This window comes from Rhododendron vialii, chromosome 10a (genome assembly GCF_030253575.1).
Source record: "Rhododendron vialii isolate Sample 1 chromosome 10a, ASM3025357v1".
Classification (NCBI taxonomy): Eukaryota; Viridiplantae; Streptophyta; class Magnoliopsida; order Ericales; family Ericaceae; genus Rhododendron; species Rhododendron vialii.
The window spans coordinates 37,546,178-37,562,061 of NC_080566.1; the positions used below are offsets into that span (position 1 = coordinate 37,546,178).

General features: G+C 40.0%; 1 protein-coding gene, 1 long non-coding RNA gene and 1 pseudogene across 2 annotated transcripts; 1 reads left to right on the forward strand and 2 right to left on the reverse strand.

The window, feature by feature from the left end:
* Positions 1-138: 138 nt before the first annotated feature.
* Positions 139-1,448, reverse strand: LOC131302636 (uncharacterized). Its single transcript, XR_009191832.1, has 2 exons — positions 1,277-1,448; positions 139-698 (listed from the first exon to the last, which is right to left on the reverse strand). It is a non-coding gene; the product is annotated as an uncharacterized LOC131302636 (long non-coding RNA).
* Positions 1,449-5,926: 4,478 nt separating this feature from the next.
* On the forward strand, positions 5,927-8,175 carry LOC131303203 (isovalerate--CoA ligase AAE2-like; annotated as a pseudogene).
* A 704-nt stretch (positions 8,176-8,879) lies between these two features.
* On the reverse strand, positions 8,880-14,065 carry LOC131302637 (isocitrate dehydrogenase [NAD] regulatory subunit 1, mitochondrial-like). The gene is made up of 5 exons (XM_058329378.1): positions 13,656-14,065; positions 12,885-13,115; positions 11,990-12,229; positions 10,514-10,592; positions 8,880-9,448 (listed from the first exon to the last, which is right to left on the reverse strand). Exons 1-5 carry the CDS (start codon positions 13,911-13,913, stop codon positions 9,174-9,176), a joined length of 1,083 nt encoding a protein of 360 aa, XP_058185361.1. The 5' UTR covers positions 13,914-14,065; the 3' UTR covers positions 8,880-9,173.
* Positions 14,066-15,884: the final 1,819 nt, after the last annotated feature.

Genomic DNA, 15,884 nt, shown 5'->3' on the forward strand with positions numbered 1-15,884 from the left:
AATAAAATTGATCACCCGAGTTAATGGATCCTTGAGCCGAGTACCCACGTGTTAAAAAAATACCTATACCCAACAAAGGAAGCCACGCACAGAACATCCTCTACCTTGGAGATTGGGATTCAAAAAACTGTAAAATAAACATAATCCACTGCATGTGAACCCTTTCTGAATTCCTATTTTCCTTGATACCAAATGCGTGGATAGTCTAAACTTTCACAATAGCTTGAAAGGTCATTATTCGAAATGACATAATATTCTTTGTCTGGGATTTGATAATCAAACAGCCAATACATAATAAAGGGTACTAAGAATTCCTAACAAATAGTTGCAAGTGAAATATCTGTTGGGACAAACAAGCAGCTTTGCAGCCCAGGACCAATGGACAGTTTTACAGGAAACTGTGTATAGCAGAAATGTCTAGAGCTCCAAGGACGACATCAACGACTTCCTGGGTGGAGCTATCACCACCAAGGTCTTTTGTCTAGGAATCGGAGCTATCACCCTCCGATATAACCCATTTCACAGCAGTTTCTAATCGATTGGCAAATGATGGGAATTGGAGATGTCTCAGCATCATGACTGAAGAGAGAAGCAAGGCCACACTGGATTTGCTTTCTTCTGCTCCAGCACTTTCATGTTTCCCACGTTTCCAGCGGAAGCACCTTGCTCGAAAACAGCATGATCATCCCCAACGTTTCCTGCAAAATAACAGATGAGCAATTCAAAAAAAAAAAAAAAACTAAAAAAACAGATGTACCAAGAAGAACTCAAGATATTGAACAGAAGAACGCAGGACATGAAAAAGGCATCTTTTCAGACCAAATGGACTTTTTGTGGTAATATCAGCTTATTACAATACTTTGCCATTGATGATGCAATTTGATACGGTGATCTGATCTACACAAACAGTTTCTTAACAGAACAAAATGTTTGAATTTAAGCACACCCTATACAAGAACTACAAGCATTTAAAAGAGAAAGTGGACTTTTTGTGGTAATATCAGCTTATTACAATACTTTGCCATTGATGATGCAATTTGATACGGTGATCTGATCTACACAAACAGTTTCTTAACAGAACAAAATGTTTGAATTTAAACACAGCCTATACAAGAACTACAAGCATTTAAAAGAGAAAGTGAAAGAAGTCGGGGCTAAGTACAGCATTCAAAATCAATCAGTTGGCATTGGACTAATGAATAATTTGACCGGCAGTCGCCTTTCTGATACATGGGGATAGCTATTCTGTCCAGAAAAATGAAAAAGAGAGAAAAACCTCAATTTTCGCCCAACTTTATTGTCTAAAAGATCTTGTGCCAAGCTTCGCACTTGCTACAGGTAGAGAGCGAATAAAACAAGAGCTCCTAAAGCTGTGGCTATATTGGCTGCAGCTGCGACTACTGTTAATTCCATAGCCTGGTTACCATACTTTCTTTCTATTTCTCCTCTCTCTCTGCGTTCGTCCGAGTGAATTTATTCTTGGATAAAACGGGTTGGATCCAGTATGGCCAAACCCATTTTCATAAAAAAGAATTCACTCTGATCATCTCCGATTATGTATCAACCAGAATTCGATTGATATGATCTTCAACGAAATTTGTCTTCTTGACAAGATCTTCAACATGAACAATTTCGATCACAAAGATAAACCGGAATGCGCTCACAATTTAGACAAGTTCAGATTTCTTTCTTCCGACGTCGTTTCAATGTACTTCGCATGTTGAATATGAAAAGTCCGTCGAAGAAGGCTTCTCCGCCTTTTTTGGCAATTTTCAAACTTATTTTTGAATTATTTTCTTGATCCGATTTGTCCACGTTATATAATTTGTCAGGTAAAATTATTATGTAAAATATCAAGTTAATCAAGTATCTACTGATATTTAATCGGACAAGATATATTTGGAAAAAAAATTACAAAAAGTTAGCTGCGCGCACTTGATTATAACCATCCGACGTTTAAGTTGATCAGAAGGCGTTAATAATAACTAACACACTTTCCTCCTGAAAAGAGCCACGGGTGAAGGTTTGCGGCCAGGTAGCGTCCAGGTGAAAAAAGTTTACGGCCAGAGGATAAGATACCGTGATTGCCAAGCACGCTTTTCTCATAAACTTAAAAAAACACGCGTTTGGTCATCTCGATTAATTTAGCGGCCGAGAATGACCTTTCCACCATCGTCCTCCCATGCAGTGCCCGTGAGGGACTAAAAAAAACAACCCCTCTCTCTCACCTCCTTCCTCTCTCTCCTCTCCCTCCTTTCTCTCCCCCCCCCCCCCCCCCCCCCCCTCTCTCTCTCTCTCAACACCATCAAAACCTCGACTTCAACCACGTCACTGTGATCTCCAGCAGTTCAATCCTCTTCGGTTTTTCAAAAGCTTCATAGACACCAATATTGGTACACAACTTCTCTCTCTCTCTCTCTCTCTCTCTCTCTCTCTCTACAATCTTTGTCTACTTAGTTTGTGAGTGTCACTTGGCTCGATAACTTCGGAAAAGTCTCTGCTTTTTTTGTTTAGTGAGGGGATATAGCGGAAAATTGGGGAAAAAAAGAAAGAAAGAGAATGCTTAGCTTGAATATGTTAGGGTGGTTTGGGCATGACTATAGTAGATTGTGTGATTTTGTAGTTAGGAGTATATGGATATGGCAAATGGAAACACTAAGAGGAGGGGAGGGGTAGAAATTGAGTTTTGAGGCGTTAATTCAAAAGGAATACGATGCTGTAGTTAGGGAGAGCAATTTGGCTATGGCAGTTGATTGACACAAGAGGAGGGGAGGTGTAGAAATTGACTCTAGAGGTGTTAGTTCGAAAGGAATACCCGAGTGGTTGGCCAATATAGTTCCGATACCAAAGAAAGACGGGAAAAGATGTGGTAGTTAAGAAGAGCAATATGGGTTCCTTGGAGGGTAACACTGTTAGTTCGAAAGGAATACCCAAGTGGTTGGCCAATATAGTTAATTCCGATACCAAAGAAAGACGGGAAAAGATCTTGTAGTTAGGAAGAGCAATATGGTTACCTTGAAGGGTAATACTATTCTGTAAGGGGGAGGGGAGGGCTAGAAAATGAATTTTGAGGCATTAGGTTGAAATGATCTAGGTTTTTTTTAATATTAGGGAACTGGATGCTCTCAATTGAGCATCGATAGGATCAGTGTCCTAAAAAATGGCCGCCTAGGCCGACTAGTCCCCACTTAGGCAGTAGGCGGTGGTTCAATGTCTAGATTAGGCACTAGTGATTTTTAGAACATTGGAGAGAATACAAGATTCAATATGGATAGAAAGCTACATAATTTGTAAAATACGTGTATTTACTACAAAAAGTCAAGTATCGTGAGAAATGGTTGTAATCTTTTAATGTAAGATTATAAGATATATATTCAGTGTAACTAGACATTTAAATGTCTGTTGGTCATATAAAAGCTCATTTGGAACACCGCCCTCTTCCCCCCCTTCCTCTCTCTCCTCAACACCATCAAAACCTCGACTTCTCTCTCCTCAACACCATCAAAACCTCGACTTCAACCCCGAATACTCCAAACCGATCAAGGAGATCTCCAAGGGCTAGAATTGCATTGGGACTAACAAATTGAATGCTTTTGATATCGTTAAGTGGTGGTGGAAGCCCCGTCACTGTGATCTCCTGCGGTCCGATCCTCTTCGATTTCTCAAAAGCTTCAGAGACACCAATATAGTTACTCTCTCTCTCTCTCGCTCTCTCTCTCTCTATCTACCTACTTTTTGACTGTTACTTGATAACTTCGGTGAAGAGAAGACTGAGCTTTGTTTGTTTAGTGAGGGAATAAAGAGGGAAATTGAGGAGAAAAAAAATGCTTAGTTTCAGTATGTTAGGGTGGTTTGGACATTACTATGGGAGATTGGCCGATCCAGTAGTTAAGAACAGCGAAATGGCTATGGCAGATGGTAACAATTAAGATCAGAAGGGGAGGGGTACCGTAGAAACTGACTCTAGAGGCTTTAGTTTGAAAGGGACACGATCCGGTAGTTAGGAAAAGTGATATAGTTACCTTAGCAGGTAACACTACCCTCTAAGGAGGAGAGGGCTAGAAGTTCATGCATGAAGAGCATTCGATGCTCTTGGAAGTTCTCTTCATTCTGTCGCTATATGTATTGTTAGACTTGTCCCACATCGCTCATCTAAGCCACCCAAGCTTTCATAATATATTCTAGAGGCTACTACACCTATTGCCAATTGATTTTTGGTTGGAACCCTCCAAGAAATCTAACATGGTATCAGAGTTAGGTCTTGGGTGGCCTCACCTCTCATGGGAAAGTCTCTGTCATATCTGTCACCCGAGTCAGTCAGCTCTTGGTCTATCACCTCCATGTGCATCCGGGCTGCAGTGAGGGGGAGTGTTAGACTTGTCCCACATCGCTCATCTAAGCCATCTGTGGGGGCTTCGGTGATGGCCTCGGTTATCAAACCGGACTACCATTAACCGAAGTCTCATATCAGGCGTGACCGTGTATACTCCTCTGTACTCGCTCGGTGTCAAGTCTCCCGTTGGCGCTTCGGGTATTACCGAAGAACAAGCATTCCGTTAAGATCTCTTGAAAGAGTAGCGCACCAAGAGGGGACCAAGAGCGACACGTGTCGGAAAGAATCATCTAGGCCAGGTCTGGCCATGTGCTTCGTAACCGTCTTATCCGGTGCGTCATCTATGACGTCACCCGAGGCGGTTACCTAAGCGTGATCTCCACGCGTTAGCTTGGAGCCCAAGTTAACCTAGGTCTATAAATACAAAGGGATACTCATCTTTGAGAGGTATGCCATCTTTCCCTAACCCTAGACCTAAAAGCATCTCTCCTTACATCTAACTTGATCGTCGGAGGGTCACTAGGCTATTCCAGCCTTAGTGACTTGTTGCAGGGTCAGCGGCGGAGGAACGGAGCAGCGGAAGAGAAGTACTAGTTCAGGCCAAGGTCCCTCCTCCTAAATCGAACCCCCACACCATCCAAGCTTGCTTAATATATGCTAGAGGCTACTCCACCTATTGCCAATTGGTTTTAGATTGGAATTCTCCAAGAAATCTAACATATATATGTAATAAGTAATAACAGAGCGGAGAGAGTAGAGGCAGAGAGAATAGAGCAGTGTGCAGGCTCCTCCTTTGGGAGGGAGCTGAGCTCCTCCAGTGAGGGTCTTGCAAGAGAGCGTGCATAAGAGAGAGATAAACTGCGGAGTTGAGTGATTGGTAGTCCCACGTTTCATTTTTGTATTTCTTATATGGTGAAACACTCCTCTCCTCCCTTGGATGTACCCGTTCTTTGGGGAACAGCCGATGTAAATACCTTGTGTTCTGTGTGATTGAGTGTGTGTATGATGAGCTTTTAGGCAAATCTGGGGCACAACCCTTTTGATGTGTTAGGTCAAAAGGATCTAAGTTTTTTTGAATATCAAGGAACTGGATGTGCTCAATGGAGAAAACAAATTATGTAGCTGACCCAATTGATTGTGATTTAAGTTTTGGTTTGGTTTAGTTTAAATATATGAAGCATGGATAGGATACGAGATTCAATACGGATAGAAAGATACATAAATTTGTCAAATGTTTGTATTTACTACAAAAACTTAGGTGTCGTGAGAAAAGGTTGCAATCTTTGAATGTAGGATATCAATGACTAAACCTTTTAATCTCAGTTGGGCATGTAAAAGCTTCATTTGAGTATCAGCGGGAATGATTGTCAATGAACAAATAAATGACACAACAAAGAGATGCGTCAATCGAGAATACCCAAAAAGGATTGTGCGACATTGACTCTCACTATTTTCTTCTCAAAGTAGGCAAAATACTGCATTCTAATGCTATATAATCAAGGCCTCAGTTTCCATTTTATAGAAGTTTAGCTATGCGAACTGAATCCGATATTCAGAGGGAAAACATAATTTTCTGATTTTGGACGTGGAAACATGAATGCTGGATGCAATGCCATTCCGATAGAAGTATATGTGCTTCACAGGTTTGGTTTTTTGGTTTTTCATTGATGACTAAACATAGAACTTGTCTTAGAAAAGTCATCACCACCCCCTCCCCCTCCCCCGCTTACCATGTAGGTTTACTCTCCAAAGCTGGCATTTTTGTAGATTTCCATAGCATGCTGGTCAAATTAGCTTTCTCTATTTATTTGATTCGATGTAGAATGAAATTTGAATTTGACCAGCATATCTTGTTTCTGCATGTCTTGTTTACTCTCCAAGCGTAATGAGTTAATACATAGATTCCCATAGCATACTTTTATAAGTACCTTGTTTCCATAGCATGCAAGTACCGTGTTTCCACTCGGCATATCTTGTTTCTGCATGTCTAAATTCTGGTAATCATTGAGCAGGTTGCTGCATTGGCCCCTAATGTTCTGGCAATGCACGAGCTGCATTTTGCGGTCCCTATGGCTGGAGCAGTTCTTTGCACGCTTAATACACGCCATGATTCAGCAATGCTGTCAATCCTATTGAAACATTCGGAAGCTAAGGTCATTTTTGTACATTACAAGTTGCTTGAAATTGCTCATGGAGCACTTGATCTTCTTGCAAGTACTGAAACAAAGCCACCTACTTTGGTCTTAATTCTTGAATCCATAGACCCATCTCCAACAAGCATTGTTTCTGATACTCATGAATACGAGAGACTCTTGGCGACCGGACTTGCTGAATTTTCCATAAGATGGCTGAAAAGGGAATGGGATCCAATCAGTGTGAACTATACTTCTGGCACAACGTCGTGCCCTAAAGGTGTTGTTTATAGCCACAGAGGCGCCTATCTCAATACCATTGCGACATTTCTTCTTCATGGGATGGGCTCAATGCTTGTTTACCTTCGGACAGTGCCTATGTTTCACTGCAATCGGTGGTGTCTTATTTGGGAAGTGGCAGCCCTCAGCGGTACTAACATATGCCTTAGAAATGTCTCTCCTAAAGCCATTTATGAAAACATTGCCCATAACAAACATGAGCGAAGCGTCAACCATCTCGAGGATTGCGAATTCTCCTTCCAGTGACCGAAGGCCACTTCCTCACAATGTTGAAGTAATGTATGGCAGTGCCCTGCCGCCCCCCAAATCTTTTTCAAGATGGAGGAAATGGGTTTTGGGGTATCTCAGTTTCATGGAGTTACGAAAACTTATGGGCCGAGAATATTAGCAGCATAGAGGTGGAGACGTGGTGTTCATCCACCACATCCGAAGTGAACAACCATTAATTATAAGCGACTTTATGACATAGAGAAGAGGGCGAGTATATCTACATCAAACTTGACCGATCTAACTCGCATAGCAGCTACTGCTTCTCTAACCACTTCCTGAGTTTGATTGAATGTATAAAGAAAGAACTGAGACTATGTTCAGATACAAATGATTTCGTGGTACACACAGATTGCTAATCGACAACCGAGACTGGAAGCAAGGTTTATATCAGAGAAATCGCCTTTCTTCATCAGGACCAATCAAAGGTGCCTATATAGCCATCCGGCGGTGTTTGATGTTGCAGTAGTCGCGAGACCAGATGATCATTGGGGGCAGACACCTTGTGTGCATTTGTGAAGTTGAAAGAGGGGTTTCATGTGGATTCAGAGGAAATAATAAGCCTCTGTCGGGATCGTTTGGCGCATTATATGGCACCCCGGACGGTCATCTTTGAAGATATTCCAAGAATTTCAACTGGGAAGGTGCACAAGTTTATTCTAAGGGAGAAGGCCAAAGCCTCGGGGAGCCTTTTCTGAACAAGCAATCCGTCGGCATGTTTTATGTTAGAACTCATTAGAAGGAAAGACTTACAAACTTTATTCAATTTCCAAAAATTTGGTCGATTAACAAATAATGATGCAGAAACAGAAAAGGCATACTTCATTTCAATGAGCCCCAAACTTTATTCAATTTCCAAATTTGATTGCAAACATTCGTGTACTCAACTGAATGAAAAATTGCAGCAGAAATTCGATACAGAATGACTGGTTATGATTGAATTTCATCAGTATAAAGCAAACCGTTATGTGGAAGTATCAGTCTACAGGCGAATTCAATCGAAGGCCTTTAAGTTTCAATACTACCCATGCGCTATCATGTCGTGAAGAATTTCGCGTAGATCTTGCATGTATTGTTTGCCTTTATCTTTGTGCAGTATTCACAAAAAGATGTGCTTGAAATTGTCATATGGCTCCCCGTCTGTATCGGGATCTTGATTATTATTACTCCCTCCGTCCCCTTATTATAGTCCAGTATTCTATTTTGGGCTGTCCCTTAATAAGTGTCCATTTGGTAAAGTTAGTAGGTAAAAGTTGGTACATTGTCTATTTTGTCCCTAAAAGAAGATTCCATTTTGAAAAGTTAGTCAGTAAAAAGTGTAATGATGATGGGTAAGTAGGAAAAGTGAAGGAAAAAGTTGATGTGAAATGTATAATGATGATGTTTTTTTAATAAGTTGGAGTTACGAAGTAAGACATTTAAAAGGGGACGGAGGGAGTATTATTATTTGTTTATGACGCAAGGTAAAACTTTTAGTAGAACTCTTTACCTCTCCTATCACAAAGCAAACGCAAGATCCAAATATTGGGGAGAGAAAGCCACCAGGTCTATATATATGGAGCAATGTAAACAAGTCAAAGTGAAGCTTTAGTTTCGTACGCTTGTCGAGCTTCAGAAAATGACTGTAGTCGAGCTGATCAAGAAACTAAGTTCATCAGGTATTTGTGGACTCATCCCATTGCATTAATGGACGAACCATCATGCTATTAGTACCAGCAACGAGTCAACCCATGGAATTAACAGATCCATTGAGCCGAGTACCCACTTGTTAAAAAATAACTATATTCACAGAAAATCCTCTACCTTGGAGATTGGATTCAAAAAACTGTGAAGTAAAACATAATCCATTGTAAACGCTTTCTAAAGTCCTATTTTCCTCGATACCAAATGCGTAGACAGTCTGCACTTTCACAATAGCAATCACAAAATTTGACCCTTGAAAGGTCGTTATTCGAATCGACATAATATTCTTTGCCTTGGATTTGATAATTAAGCAACCAAGACATAATAAAGTGTACTAAGAATACCTATCAAATAATGCCAAATGAAATATCAGTTGGGACAAACAAGCAGGTTTGAACCCCAGGACCAATGGGCAGTTTTACAGGAAACTGTGTATAGCAGAGAAGTCATCTTCTTTATCAGTCTAAAGCTCCAAGAACGGCATCAACGACTTCCTGGGTGGAGCTATCACCACCAACGTCTTTTGTCCTGTACTTTCCCTCCGATATAACCCGTTTCACAGCAGTTTCTAATCGATCGGCAAATGAGGGGAATTGGAGATGTCTCAGCATCATGGCTGAAGAGAGAAGCAAGGCCACTGGATTTGCTTTCTTCTGCTCCAGCACTTTCATGTTTCCCACGTTCCCAGCTGAAGCACCTTGCTCGAAAACAGCATGATCCGCCCCAACGTTTCCTGCAAAATAACAGATGGGGAATTCAAGAAATATGTACCAAGCATTCTGTATAAACAAAAGAACTCAGATATGCAAAAGGCATCTTTTTAGACCAAATGCACTTTTTGTGGTAATACCAAATTACAGTACTTGTCATTAAGGATGCAATTTCATATGATGATCTGTTCCACACAAACAGTTTCTTAGCAGAACTAGATGTTTGTATGAAACATATCCTGTACAAGAACTACAAGCATTTAAAAGCGAAAGTGAAGGAAGTTGGGCTAAGTACGGCATTCGAAATCAATAAGTTGACATTGGATAAATAACTTCTGGCAGTTACCTTCCTGATACATGGGATAGCTGCTGTCCATAAAAAGGAAAACAGAGAAAAAACCTCAATATTCGCCCATCTTAATCGTCTAAAACATGCTGTGCCTAGCTTCCTACTAGCTACAGGCAAAGAGCAAATTAAACAAGAGGTCTTAAAGCTGTGGCTATACTGGCTGCAGCTGCGGCTGCTGTTAGTTTCATAGCCTAGTTACCATACATTCTATTTTGTTTTCACTTGATTTATGACCAGTTGACCACCCTCGTGGCTAGAAGGAGTAACTTCTAATAGATTCATTTTCTTTTCTATTCAACCAAATATATTAACAGAATGGACAGTCCTGTGCCCATGGCTATTACCAGCTTTTCCTCCTGGATTAAGAACGATGATTCAAATAGCTGGGGTACACTCAACTAGGATATTAACAAGCTATTAGCAATGGTTGAGCTTGAAAAATTCCAACCTTGCTTAGCACCAATCAAGTATTAAAATTACAATGGTAAGATTAGTGCGCAAAAGTGCATTTATATCTGTTCAAAGTGTAAGGAAATCTGTGACTCTAAATTAGAAGTTGTGAAAAAATGTATATTGAGTTTTCAACTTCTTTGTCCTTAAGAGAGTATTATCCACCACTCACAGGGAGGTTAGGAATACCATATTAAAACCTGAGCATCTATAGGAGGATAACTGCCAAGGATGGAGGGGAAAAAATCAATAAGAAACTGAAAAACGACCTAAAAGTTGATTGATGTACCTCCGGGCATGACTCCTGTGCCGCCAGCAATACCAGCAGCAGTATTGGCAACAAGATTGCCATAAAGATTAGGCGTCACCTGCACATTTGAAATCAACCGGTTTTGTCAGCTAATAATCTTCATTTCTTATTGCAAAACTAAGCGACGAAAAATCAAAGTGGAAGCCATGTACTAGAGTTGCATAGAGAGCCACTTCTGAACTCATGCAAGCGCACTGCCCCTGTACTAATTGATTGCCCAAAGACAAACCCCAAATTGGTTAACAATTACCTTTGTAATTTACAGATTCTAAAGTTGACTAGGAGTCTACAAGTGATAATGTCAATGGAGGAATTCTGATTCTTCACCTATGCTAACATAGAGGCTAGGCGTGGCCTAAGATTATTTCACTCATCTAATGCATAGTTTATGACAACTCATTACGAGGATCAATGAGGATGTGGAAATCTTTACAATCGATGCCTATAGAAGTATATATCTTTAGAGCGATTGGTAAAGGAGAAGTATTTTGTGTAACATGGAGCTAATGTCTACTGAAAGGAGATTCTATGAAGTTGCCAGCCAGCAAAGCTGTACCCAGAGACTTGAGCCAGAAGGGACAAGGCTAGGGGGTGTATGTGAAGGCCATTGCCAGCCAAAAGCTCCAAAAAGCAACTGAACCATTGTATACTAAGCCCTCCATAAATTTCATGGCTGGTTCCCAGAATTAAGGAAATTCTACATGGCTTACTCATTTTGTTAAGAACACCAAAATATCTCCCTCTAAAATTCCTGGCTCTCTTCTTGGGCAAGATTACAGTAGTTGGGAGAGCTGCTCCCCATTGTGTGGCCCATCACCAGGACCTATAAAGAGGCATCATCATAACACTACTAACAGCAATAATAATGATCTAAAAAAAGAAAGAAGCAGAAAGATGCAATAAGGTACACCAATTATGAGACAAGTGATGATATTGTTGAAGGTACAAATAACATAGTTACCGCTCTCTCTAACAGCTTAAGCTTTTAGATGAATGGGTGGTTAACAATCTAATATGGTATTAGAGCAGACAATAGATCATTTGTTCGAACTGCACCACCAACCTAAAGTTAAAATACTTACACATGTTTAGCCCACTTATGGGGGAGAGTCTGGCTACACGTGAGAGGGCGTGTTGAAGGTACAAATAATATAGTTTGCCCTCTCTCTAACAACTTAAGCTTTTAGATGAGTTGGTGCCTTGGTGGTTAACAATCTAATGGATATAACACTAATGGAACGGAAATCACAAGTTAATAGATGAATTACAGGAAATAGAGATTAAATAATAATTTTACGGGCTTTAAGCATATTATCTAAGATGCTTCAGTCATGTTAATCGAAATAACTCAGACACCACAAAGGACAAATATCCTCCACCAGAAGTTATAGATTATAAGTTAACCGAAAAAGGAAATAGAGTAGCTTGAAACTGCATTCCACTGACCACACATACCATAACATCGAATTGCTCAGGCCTTCCAACAAGTTGCATGCAGCAGTTGTCCACAATAATTTCGTTGTACTTGATGCTAGGATACTTGGTCGCAACCTCCCGACAAGATTCTAAGAACAAACCATCTGCAAGCTTCATGATGTTTGCTTTATGCACGGCGGTGACTTTCTTTCTATTGTTTAAGTATGCATACTCAAAAGCATATTGTGCAATACGCTCCGAGCAGAACTTTGTTATCACCTATCAAAAAGTGGTATCAGACACAAAACATGCATTGGACCATAAAGTAAACAGAGAGAATGAAAGCAACATCCTATGTCTTCCAAGCAGAAAATAGACCCTCATCAAGAAGCAATTCGAATAAGATCTGAGTAGACATGGCTTGATTGACTCAAACATGAATTTGCCAAAACAAATGAAAGATAGAAAATATGACACTCTGATACAAAGCATATGCTTTTTTTTTTCTATTAAGGAGCTTATACAAAGAGAAAATATGTTATGGCTTACAATCTCTTTGTTCAATATACCAACTACGAGTTCAATTTCGATTTTAGGCTGTGCCAAACACCCCCATTGTGGACTAGACAAATAAACTCTGAGCTATGCTCTGAATTTACACAATGTGATTCATATGGCTGAAACCAGATGAGCCCGAGCCACGGCACCCGAACTTTTGAGAGATCTCACTCTCCTCGTACACGTTGGTATTCATGATGAAATACAGTAATTTGGCCACTCAAAATTTTGATAATTTTATTGAGCCCCTGACAAATTGATTTAATCCAAAACAACTTCCTATGACAATGAACAATAAACACATCGAGATCATTGAATCACTCAAAAATCAGGCAACAAAAGCACCAAACAAATCCACAGAAGTTTCCAACAATACCTTGAGACTTTCCACAACACCAGGAACCACCTCATGCTCAAGCCCCGAGTACTCCCCTTCCGTATTCTCTCGAATCACAACAATATCAACATTATCGTGCCTAGTAGGCAATCCCGGATAATTACAGCAATGAACCAGCGAAGCATATAGATCGAGCTCTTTCCTCAACTGCACATTCAACGAACTCACACCGCCGCCTACGGGCGTAATCAAACCTCCTTTCAGGCACACCTTTTTTTTAACAACAAAAGAAATTTATTAATCTTTAAAAACGAATTACAAGAATTAAAGGAATCATAACAACATCAAGCCTTTCAAACACATAGGGCGGATTAACAAACCAAGCCACTCGAGTTTGAAGCTCGTCCAATTTCGGTTTGTAATTGCAACAAACAAAGCTAAGACAATTGTTTGAAACACATTAAGCTTTTGAATCAAGCTCGAACAAGCAACTACTCGGCTCGTTCTGCTCATGATATCAACCTAGGCGAAGTTCACTCGTGTTCTCAATTAAATCTCGTTCAAAATCGGCCAGTCTCACGAAGAAGCTAAACTTGAACACATGTTGCAGCTCGTTAAATGTTAAAACCAAACTTAAATAACTAACTGCCCGGCTCGTTTATCACCCAGCAAACACACATTTTAACTACCCTATCAATCATGCTCTTTGTTTTTAATTATTAATCTTTTTGAAAACAAATTACAAAGGATTAAAGTGATCGAGAGAGCTCGGAGACATCGCAACGAGGCCTTTCCAACAAACACACGCACCTTGTTCTTCTTAATAGAGTCCATGGCCTCCTGCGGGACCTTCTTCATGTCGCCGTGGATCTCGTACCTCTCGAAGTACACCGGCGCGTGCATCGCCTCCATCACTTGCTCCACGGCGCCAGTCACCAGGGGACCGATCCCGTCGCCGGGGATCAGCGTCACCGCCCTCGGAGCCCCGTCGCCGGGCCGGGGCATGTACGTCACGGATCGGGTTGACCCTAGCAGACGGGTCAGGATCGGCGTCGCTCTTCTAGCCATCGGATGGAGGTATGAAAATATACGAATGCGATGAATACAAGCCGTTCAGCGATTCGCCATGAAAGAGCTTTGAGAGATTATAATTAATTAGTATAATTTGTTGAATATTCTATTCTACAGTATTTATGATGAAATAGTTGGGAATTAATAATTCCCCAGTTTTAGTTCATTTCCTGTCCAATTTTTTAATGGTCCAGGTCCAGTTTTGGACCGTTGTGGGCCCTTTCCATGTTCACAACAATACTTGAAATCGTTCATTTTGTAGAACTCGTCGAGTATGTTATCTACACCAAAACTTAGCTTGATTGAATATTAATAAGTATATGAACAAAACAGATTTGTACAAGAAAAAAATTGGGCAATTATTAACTTAATTTTTGCCATCGCATCTCTCTCATACAAATATGTTTTGTTCAAGTACCAATTGATGTTTTCTCAAGTTGATTTTTGGTACGAATGACATACTCAAAGAGCTCTACAAAATGAACGATTCCGATTGTTTTTGTAGGCTCAGAATGAGTCCACAACAGCCCAAAACTGACTGGATTGGACCATTAAAAAACTGGACAGGAACTAACTCCTTTATTTAAAGCTACATCGATGATTGATTTAATTTTCATTGGCTAAAAGCAGGAAACGGTTGGGACGTGTAGGACGCTGATTCGCCTTTCTTTGTGTACAGTATTTTAGTCAAAGGCAGCCCGACTCCACACCCTTAGACACAACACACAAGTGTATGGGCTCCACACATATTAGAGTGTGCAGTGTGTGTGGGGTCTACACACTTGTGCGTATGTGTGTGTATTTGGGTTTGTGTTTGAGTGTGGTCCTAGAATAATTGTACCTCCATATGCCTTGAGGAGGAAATTTCCTGACATGCCAAGAAAAAACAATTACCCATTCCGTTAGGGTTTCTCGCTAGCGTTGTGCATGTTCGATGCATAGATAATTGATTGGGCCTAGCTTGATTAGCCAAGACTCTTGTATTTCATTATGAGGTCAAGAGTTCGAGTCTTTCCATCTGCTTGTGAATATTCTTTCCTTTGTATCGGTTGGGGTTATTTTTTCCGTTAGTGAGGCTTGTAGTTGAGTTTGACTTATAGTGATTGTGGTCGCTTTAATATGCTTATTTTATTCTGTTAGTTTAGTTATTTGGCTTGGTTGTCTCATAAACTTTCACACAATGAATGTAGCATCATGTGATTTGTACTTTGCACTTCATATATATGTAATGATCTCTCCGACCAATTGGCAAAAAAAAATAAAAATTTCATTCTCTTTTTACCGTCTTGTGCATCGAACGGGCACAACAATAATTAACAAGAAAGAGACCAATCAAGGAACATGCATAGCCTGGGGACTATTTTTCTATGAGAGAATTCGCTGATAAAAGTTAAAAAGAAAATAGCTACTTGTACTGTTATTTTATTTGGAATTGGAACTTTGTTTGTAAATGTACAACATAGATTATAGAGAAAGACGTGTGAGAGAGGGAAACCTATCTCAAATAATTGACGGCACAGATTAGAGTTGTGCCCCGTGATGCACGAAAATATATCTATGTTGACTACTGTTGATAAATTTTAGTTTGGTTTGTTTCTTTTTTTAATTTTTCAGGTTAAAGTTGGCATATTTTTTTTTAAATTTTGGTAACCTTTTTATAATTCTTATAATTTTAGTTTCTTTTACTCCTACTTTTTATTAAGACTTTAGACTTGATGTAACAAAAAAGTGAAAATGATTTGATAATTCACAGAAAAATCGGTCGTGTATGTAACAAAAAAAGTGAAAAAGATTTGATCTACAAGGTTCTAAGAAGAACGGGGTTGAAGTAAAGCCACAGTGGAATGCTTTGTGTGTCCGGAACCTCTCATTGAGAATGACGATGAAGTTGATTTCTTTTGTTTGGTTAGTTGTGGGGCGGACCATTATGTTATTAGGTACTAAATGAACTTACTGGAATTAGACAAC